This window comes from Notolepis coatsorum (genome assembly GCF_963971535.1).
Source record: "Notolepis coatsorum genome assembly, chromosome: 1".
NCBI lineage: Eukaryota > Metazoa > Chordata > Actinopteri > Aulopiformes > Paralepididae > Notolepis > Notolepis coatsorum.
The window spans coordinates 178,259,631-178,269,652 of record NC_140165.1 but is presented as its reverse complement, the minus strand read 5'-3'; the positions used below and the strand labels follow the sequence as shown (position 1 = coordinate 178,269,652).

Here is a 10,022-nt window from a genome sequence, read left to right as displayed (position 1 = left end):
ACTGTATACAATCGTCAATATAATGCATTTAGGGCTATAAATCACGTTCTGGAGAAAGCTGCAGAAAACGATAAAAACATACTTATACTTTAGACCGTATTTTAGTATGAATATGTGAATGAAAAAGTATAACGTTGCTACACCCTGAACAATAGATACTTGATGTTGAATGGGCCATAGTAATGTCAATTTAGCAATACAATTTAAAAAGTTATATCCCTGCAAAGAAGGGGAACTTCTCCATAGACAAATAGAGCTGGCGTGGGATGGTTTATTAAGAATATAAGCCTGGCGACCAAAGTGTTAAGGAAATCATTTCCAAACAAGGAGTCCTTAAATTGAAGTCTGAAGCTGCCCTGAAGTCCACACTGTTTCTTCACTTCAATAACAAGGCCATCAATGGATGCAGGGAATCCATGTGAGAGAGTCAATCTCTGAGAGCTGCCATCAGTCAAGATGATCTTAAGGATCACAGGAGTCGCCATCTTCAAAGTATTTTACTCTGTAGACACACAAAAAAGTTATTAGACATCATATATTGCCTTCTTTTTCTGAGTGACCCCAGTGGAATGGGTTTTATTGTGGTGGACAATAATGGCATTCCACGTCTTAAATGTACATGGGCAGTGCAGGTACGTACATGGATATATTGCACATCGTTGCGGGCAAGACCACCCGCATTTCATTGTATACCTGTATGCCGTGACAATTAAAACTCTTGACTTGACTTGAAAGGGAGAACTACTTCCAAATCGTGGATGCCTTAACCTGTAGTGATGCAAAAGCTTGAACCTACTTGATACAGTTTCTGTGCACCACTTACATCTCCACATTCCCAGCACCTAACCCTGTAACATAAATAGAATAGAATAGAAATACTTTAATCATCCGAGGGAAATTTGGCACTACAAATTGCTCACAGTAAACATTTATGTAGACAAAACAAATCACAAAGAACAAAAAATTGCCTAAGAATAAAGAATAAAATAATAATAAAAATTAAATACGGTCCGGGATTCACATTTCCTATGTAATGTATGTACATGCTAATATAAATACAGTAAAAAATACAGATCTACATTAAGTGTATTGTAAGTGTAATATTGACAATGTTGTTTTAAAAGTAAAAGTCCAGGAAGATGGTAACCGTCACTCTGTGCTCAGTGATGCAGTGAGGCATAGTGATGCATAGTCTGATCACTGTGCATCACTGAGCACAGAGACAAATCAAGTCCATTAGTTACATTATTAAAGCTCTGATCTATAATTCTAATAAAAAGGTCTACTGCACTAACAATTCAAAACATTATGGAAATGTACTAGTGCTATCAATTCATAATTAATGGATATATCTTTAAATACAAGGAGACAATTTGACCGTAGACCCCTCTACCATGAACCTGAAACAAACATTAATTTCACTGATCACTGCAGTGTTGAGCTTACTTCTGTTCATCACCGTGACCTATGGGACTTCATTTAGCTAGCTAGTATTTAGACAATAACACAGTGAGCTAGCTAGCTAAGTAACGTTAGGGCCCAGTCACACATTCGCAAAATTATCGTGGGAGAAAATGCGCCTCCCATTCTATTTTTCGCACATGTGTGACCGGGCCCATAATTAACCATAACTAGCGTTGGCTAGCTAGCTACCCAGGTACATTAAGCATACGTTAGCTAGAGGCACTAACTAACGTTAGCTAGCTACCCAGGTACATTAAGCATACGTTAGCTAGAGGCACTAACTAACGTTAGCTAGCTGCCCAGCTACATTAAGCATGCGTTAGCTAGAGGCACTAACTAACGTTAGCTAGCTGCCCAGCTACATTAAGCATGCGTTAGCTAGAGGCACTGACTAACATTAGCTAGCTGCCCGGCTACATTAAGCATGCGTTAGCTAGAGGCACTGACTAACGTTAGCTAGCTGCCTGGCTACATTAAGCATGCGTTAGCTAGAGGCACTGACTAACGTTAGCTAGCTGCCCGGCTACATTAAGCATGCGTTAGCTAGAGGCACTGACTAACGTTAGCTAGCTGCCTGGCTACATTAAGCATGCGTTAGCTAGAGGCACTGACTAACGTTAGCTAGCTGCCCGGCTACATTAAGCATGCGTTAGCTAGAGGCACTGACTAACGTTAGCTAGCTGCCCGGCTACATTAAGCATGCGTTAGCTAGAGGCACTGACTAACGTTAGCTAGCTGCCCGGCTACATTAAGCATGCGTTAGCTAGAGGCACTAACTAACATTAGCTAGCTGCCCAGCTACATTAAGCATGCGTAACTGGACCTGCACAAGTAACTGGACCCAGGCATAATGAACCTCAAACTAGCTAACGTTAGTAGCCCCTTTATACAGACAGAGCATAATGAAACAACGTTAGCCAAGTTAGCATTGACAAGAAACACCAAGACTTTTGAAATGGTTAAGTTACATACTGTACGAAAACAGCAATATAACGTTAGAGGAAATGTTGCCCAGTGCCCACTTGAACACCAACATAAATCAATTTGATGAACTTACTTTCAATTCTGGAGTTCTTTCTCAACGAGTCCATCACACTTTCTGGCAGTCAAATACCATTTCCGGTTGGTGACTCAACTCAATTTAACTGAGTTGTCAGTTTTCAATCAACGCGAGAGAAACCAGTAAATTCAACATTCTCCATAAACAACGGAAGTTTACTTGATTAAAACATGATCACAAATGGATTATAAATTAATTTGTTGCATGCACTAACTGTATTAATGTAAATTCAAAGACCTGCTCTTTCCCGTTTTTTCAGTGTAGTGCAGGACACACTCAAAGGTTATCGCACCTCAGAGATGGCAGTGGACATGTATGACAGGACAAAGGCCATATGTAATGGCCTTGGGATTGAGGAACATACTACCAGCCAAAGGAGGAAGCAGAAAAGGATGAACGAGTATGTAGTTGAGTCATCTTGTGGCATAAGCTCAGACCTCAGCTCAGGAGATCAGCTGAGACAGAGACTGTTCTATCCAGTCCTCAACAGCAAGAGCTTGAGAGCAGGTTCTCATGAGTTGGAGAACAACTTATGAGAGGCATACAGGCATGTTATCCAGCCTCAGACCAGTTTCTCTCAGTGGAATTGCTGCAACCCCTCGCCACACATTACAATATCCAACTACTGCCAGAGGAGATCACAGTTGCAAAGTGTTTCCTGGCCAGGACAAGCAGAGATGCAGTCCTTACTATTCAAAGTGTCTTTTCCCTCCTAGATGATAATAATAATAACAATGTATTTTATTTATAAGGCGCCTTTCAGGCCTTTCAGTCCACAAATCGGTGAATGAAAAAATTATAGGATCAAATGAACACTACTACTTACTAAAAATGGATGTTTAAAAGTACTAAAAACCAACAAAAAATACCAAACACACAGACAATGGGGATGCTGCCATCGAAAAAAATAATAATAATAAAATAAAAAAAAAAAAATTTAAACACATTTTTATTTAATTTTTTAGCTCCGGGGCTAGGAGAAAAACATCCGGGGCTAAATCCCCGGAAGCCCAGGGCTAACAACGCCACTGCTGCAGCACCCAAGTTTCAACACTGGATGAACATTGTTACTCAGCTGAAAGAGTTGTACCCTTCCTGCTGACATCGTACAGAAGTTCTAAGTTGCTTTGGATAAAAGCATCAGCTAAATAACAAAATGTATGTAGCTTGTCTGTACACTCGACATCATTGTAAATGAGGGAAACCTCAATTGTTCTTCCAGTTTTAAATAAAGGTTTTAAATAATCACTATCAGCAAAACTCGCCTGGAAATACTAATGAGAGAGGCCTTTCAGAATTCATAAGCATGAGCTAAATGACTAAATGTAAAATGTAAAACACAATGGTCCTCATTTTCAAACATGTTTGTAAGTACCTTTGTAAGTATATTGGTAAAAAGTTTGTACTAACAAATGTACTATATATACCTAGTTTATTTATTTACTTTATACTTTAATCACCTTAATACCTTAATACATGTATACTACTATTTTACTTTACTGTTACATTTGCACTCTGGTTGGATGACAAACCTTCGTTGTAGTGTACTTGTGCTGTATAATGACAATACATTTTAATCTAATCTAATCTATTTCTTTGTGTTGTCTTATGTCAACTAATTGTGCTGCCATTTTGAAACTAAAAGCCTTATTTTCGATCCACAGTTTAAGTTATATATATGAACAACCCCCATGCTTTACCCAAAGTAAAAAAAGAAAGAAAGAAAGAATGGATTGAATGTACATTTTAACATTTTTATTTATTTAGACATGACATAATCTTCTTTAATCAGATCTAGGAGGTGGATCTAAAGGATGGATCTAAAGGGTGCATCTACTAGGGTGGATCTAGAGGGTGGATCTAAGAGGTGGATCTAGAAGGTGGATCTAGAAGGTGGATCTAGGAGATGGATCTAGTAGCAGGAATCTGTGATGCGCTTCATGCTCATGAACCTCATGCCGCCCTGGCTCTGGCTCTGGCCCATTCCCTGGCCCATGTTGGTGAAGTTCCTGTACTCGCCAGGCCTCATGTACATCATCCTGCCTCTGTACTGGGGCTGCTCGTACATCAGCCAGTGGCCGTCCATCACGTTGCAGGACATGCAGTTGGACATGCGGTAGCGGTCCATGACGTTGTCACAGTCGTCCATCAGCTCGGACATCTGGCCGCCGAAGTTCTCCCTCTCGTAGATCTTCATCCTGTAGTTGCCGCGGTGCATGGGGATCATGCGGCAAGACCTGATGCAGTCACTCATGCCCATCATGCTTGTGTAGTCAGAGTAGTCACCCCTCTTCAGGAAGGACTGGTTGCCCATGAAGTTGGTGCGGTCGTAGACCATGAAGCAGCCCCTCTCCACCCTGCAGGACTGGCATCTGTTCAGGTAGGAGGACATGTCAGAGGAGTCGCTGCTGCACTCGTAGGAACGTCCCTGGAAGTTCTTGTCCTCGTAGAAGATGACCTTGCTCATCATGTTGGAAGTCATGTTGGCCTGGATGGATGTATGTTCAGCTGCTGCTGCTGCTACTGCTGCTGTTGGACTTGGTAGTGGACTGACTTCCGACCTGACTGAAGGCTTCTTTTATATACCTGGACCACCAGGAGTCCTATTGTTCAAACCGCCTGACCCAGCAACATACTATAGAAACTCATAGAGCCACTGTGAGGTTTGTTTATGATAAAAAAAAAAAAAAAAGGTTTCCAGGGACACAGAGCTCCCTAGAAAAGGGCTATTTTCTCTCAGAACAAAATGCCACAAAAGGTCTGAAAAGGCTTAAAGGGTTAACAATGGCTGGTAACGCCAGATCATCTGTGTAGGCCTGCTACTGTATGTCCTACATAAAGGCTATGGTACCCCCCAACCACTGCTTATTGTAGGGCCCAGTAATACAATGGTTTTCCTGAGTGTTGAATGTGTTATGTATACTCAGTCACTAGCTGTACGTGCACAGTATTCCAAATATTATATTGGGGTTAAGGTATTAGTCAGGATCCGGTGTTAACATACAATTCCATATCCTGATGACCAATCCCATCTGATTCTTTTGGCCTTTTTGATAGCATTACTTTTCAATGACTGTTTTAGGGTGTCCACATCTGTATTATCCAAATGCAGGACAGCATGTCAATATTGTGGGACATTTGGGGAAATTTGGGGACAATTGTGGTAAAAAAATAACTTTTTGGGTAAACAAGAGATTATTATGAGAACAAAGAAAACCATGTGATCTCCACTAGGGATGTCACGATATTACATTACAGTTATCTAAACAGAAGAATCCATTATAATATATATATATATATATATATATATATATATATATATATATATATATATATATATATATATATATATATATATATATACTGTATATATACTGTATATATATGCATATTATATATAAAGCAGTCTTTTATTTAAATAACCTTTATTTTCCCAGGAAAGAACCAGATAGTGTAACATTTATGTATATCTGTAATGTATGTATTTATGTCAGGCTCAGCTTCTTCCTCCAGGTCATCACTCTCTCACACACAAACACACCACAGGTCACTATAATCACATGAGAAGAGGTCACTTTTAAGGAAAGGAAAAAGGTCACTTTAAAGGAAAAAACAAAACATAACTGGATGTTTTTGTATAGTTAGGATAGCATAGTGAAATAGGGCAGCACTGTATATTGTATAGTATACGTGTACATAGGACTCATTACCTTTTGTATTTTATCTTTATTTTTATCATGTCTATTTTATTTTATTTCTATTCTATTTTATTATTTTATTCTATTATTATTATTATTATTATTATTTGTATTTTTTGCACAATCGAAGCGGGCATAGCCACCTTAATTTCACTACATGTCTTGTGTATGTGATGAATAAACCTCTTGAATCTTGAATTTAAAAATAACAATATCTAGTATAAATACATGTATGAACAGTTTAAGTTTAAAATAAATAAAAATAATAATGCTCAATCAATTATGCCTCCTCCTGTCTCAGATCATCTTATAAATGAGCTACTTCTAATTAATGTTCTATGCAGTGACCAATGCTACTGTAAATGTGGCCTTGTTTTAGAGGATTTGCAAAAGATTATAAAAAATTACAATAACAATAATTGTATTTTTTATATGATTAAAGATATTGTAAAATTGTCAATATGGAAACAACACTACAAAAGGCCTTGTGGCAAACTGCAAAAATCACTTGAAAGGGCTTGGTTGGTGTGGGAGAGGAGTTAGAATACAGAAATGCCGAAACATTCAAATGTTCTGGGCTCAATCTGGAGTGATAAGGAGAGAGAATATACCAACTAGAACTTAAAACTCTCTCAGAGGGGACACTTGTGGCTGAGATATAAAGGTATTTGCATGCCACATTTGAGAAGAGGGGCATCTCTGCGTCATGCATGTTCCACCAAACCAACGGGTCTGAATCATATCCTATCTCTGTTCTGTTTGATGATGTGCTTGAGCAATCCAGATAGAGTTTTGTATTTGTTTTGCATTTATTGGTGTTGGGTATTGGGAATTAGTTCTCTTCTACCTGTAGATCTGTGGAGCTTCAGAGCTCCTCTTCATTAGCATTAGTAGTGTTATCATTGTAAGCAGGAGACATCAAGCACTCTTTTAACCCCATCTGTGTACCTAAGCTGTAGTAGCCCCTTTCGTGACTGTGACGCACGCCAACAAGGTTTGGCCGAGTGAATCCACAGTCCCTTGCTCCCCCACAGGAAACCACCCTATTCTAACTCTGAAGAACTGGTCCGACGCGAAAGGTTCGTTATACAACAAGTATCGCAGAGAAATTTCATAGGTACTCACAGTTGCACGAGGGTCTTGGACAGAGCAACGCAATGGTTTGAAAGCTCGGCATTGCTAATAAACATTTTAAATTATTTTTATAAACGTTCACAGAGACGGCAGTGCGGCTCTGCAGATATACCCTACTCCTCATTGCGGCGTTCGGGGGAGAGCAGCCATACATTCTTCGCTGTTTACACGTTTATAAAAATTATTTTAAACAACGTACAGGATTTACCGAATCTGCATTATAACAACTCCCATAAATGAGACAGATACTGCATTTTCCTTCAAATGTTTATTTTAAATGGGCTTTAAATGGGCTGGGTGGCGTAGCGGAGATTGCGCTCGTCACCAATGCAAGAGACTCCGGTATCGAATCCCAGTCTCAGCATTGCCTTCGGCTTGGGCCGGCCGTCGTACTGGCTCATTTGGCAGAGTAGGCGGATGGAAGTCGATGGGTGGGGACGTTGTGGACAGCGACCCCTACAGGTCGGTTGGGAGACGCCTGCACAGCAGAGACAGGAAGTGGCGAGGGTAGTGTGAGCCTCCCACGCGTTACACCTCGCCAATGAGAGTCCGCGCTGGCAGGCGAAAAGATGTGACAGGCTGCCTCCTTGTGTGCCGGAGGGAACACGTGATGCAAGGCTTCTATCCTCTCTACAACCGACCAGTGGGGGGCATAGTCGAGCAACGTTCAAGACAGGGGAGGGGAGAATTGGATACACGAAATTGGGATGGGAGAAAAATTGAAAATAAGGAGAAAAAGGGGAGAAACGCCCACTTGCGGTCATAAGCAGTAGCCTATCGGTAAAATATTTTAAGCTGATGATTTGTTACATTATATATACAGTATATATACAGTATATATATATATACATATATTATAATTTTTTATAATAAAAAAATATATATTAGGGGGCCCCCTGATGGTTTCGGGGGCCATATGCCACCGCATAGTCCACATATGGCAAGAAATGGCCCTGCCCATACCTTTGACTTTAGACGTCTTTTCGGAGGAAACAATGGTGCTACTCGCTCCTCCTCAACCTCTGCCACCTCAGACTCTGCAGCAGCAGCTAACGTTAATCAGAGTTGTTTGTGTGCTGCGTCCTCATACCCAGCACACAAACAACAACAGACAGCTGCCTTAGTTAGTAGGCTGTTACATTGTATCGGTGGAGAAATGTTCAAATAAATCTTCTTTGAATTAAACTGGTTTACGATAGAATAAAAACAAATTATTCATTAAAATGGTTAAAGAATGGGCGGTTAGGTGGTGTAGCGGAGATTGCGTTCGTCACCAACCCCGGAGCTGTGAGTTGGATTCGCCTGTTCGAATCCAGCTCACAGCTCCAGGGGTTGTCACCAGCTTGGCTGGCCGTTCACACTAATACAATTGGCAGTATTAGAGGGTGGGAGAAGCTGGCGGGGTGGGTCCGGGTCGTTGTAAACAGCGACTCCTACAGTTCGGTCGGGGCGCCTGCTAAGCGCGGATAGGACTTGAGTGGGATAGTGTGATCCTTCCACACGCTACGCCCTCTCAATGAGAATCCGCGCTGCCAGGTGAAAAGAAGCGGTTGATTGGCTGGACGTGTGTCGGAGGAAGCACGTGATAGCCTCCGTGCACTCTCCCAGATGATCTGACTGTGGGGGGTAAGTGCGCAGCGACCAGGAAGGGGATTGGGAATTGGCATACGATTGGCATTAAGAGCGTCAAGGCTATGAATCCAGAATGTTTCCCTCTGATTGAGTTCTGGATTCTCGATTCATAGCCTTGACGCTCTTAATGCCCCTGGGCTAAATGAGGATATTGACTTCATGTGTTATCTTTGATTTCTATCCTATATGTTTATTGCCATTGTATTGTGTGTATTCTTTGTACCTTACATAGGCTACATAGGCTATTATATTTTTCTGTATATTGCTTACTGATTATTTATCTATGCTTATACTTATAGCCTTTTTGATATATATTTTTTATTTTTCTACACTGTCACTGATTGATGGCTCCGCCCTTGCGTGTGCCTTCCAATCATCACTCGGTTCAATCATTTGGTGTTTATTGCTTGATTGTTTCACCTGACACTCACCTGTGGGTATTTAAGGGGGTGATGTGTTTGTACATTTTACTCTAATCCTGATGAAGACCGCTATGGTCGAAACATGTTGATTAGATTTTAAATTACTTAGCCACCTTTAATAAAGGCTTTTTAACCATCTTCCCTCTGGATTTTACATCTTTTTGAGTGCCTGGATCGACTCTCTTCTCTGAACTCTGCTTTCCCGGTGATCCAAGAGCACCTTAACCTATATTGAACTGAGCTAACCAAGTTCTCCCTTTTGAGCACCTGGTTGTTCTGTTTCATTAGGGGCTCTGCTTGGCATCACTACTGCACTTCCTCGCGTACGTGCACGCGCACTGAATAAATTCCACAAATGTACCTTTAATACCAGTATTAGTCTGACCACACCCCTCATCAGCTTACCTTCATAAGCAGGTGTGTGGTCACCTGCTCTCCTCCTTCTCGCTTTCACCACAAGAAAGTGCCTCGGTAGTACCCCACTTGACGTGTTGTTAGTTGACGTGGAGAGAAATTTTGAAATTTTGACATCATATCTTTATTTTCTCTCTCACTATTTCGAGAAAATACGGCGATATTGTCTTCGTACTGGAGTGTCTAGAAGATGATGAT

The 10,022-nt window shown here is 40.8% G+C and overlaps 1 protein-coding gene across 1 annotated transcript; it reads right to left on the bottom strand.

Annotated features, from left to right (window-relative positions):
• Positions 1 to 4,436: 4,436 nt before the first annotated feature.
• Positions 4,437 to 5,006, bottom strand: LOC311244902 (gamma-crystallin M2-like; the record flags this gene model as incomplete). The annotated part of the gene is made up of 1 exon (XM_084334596.1): positions 4,437 to 5,006. The coding sequence occupies one exon, from the start codon at positions 5,004 to 5,006 to the stop codon at positions 4,437 to 4,439; it is 570 nt and encodes a 189-aa protein (XP_084190722.1).
• Between the last annotated feature and the right edge of the window lie 5,016 nt (positions 5,007 to 10,022).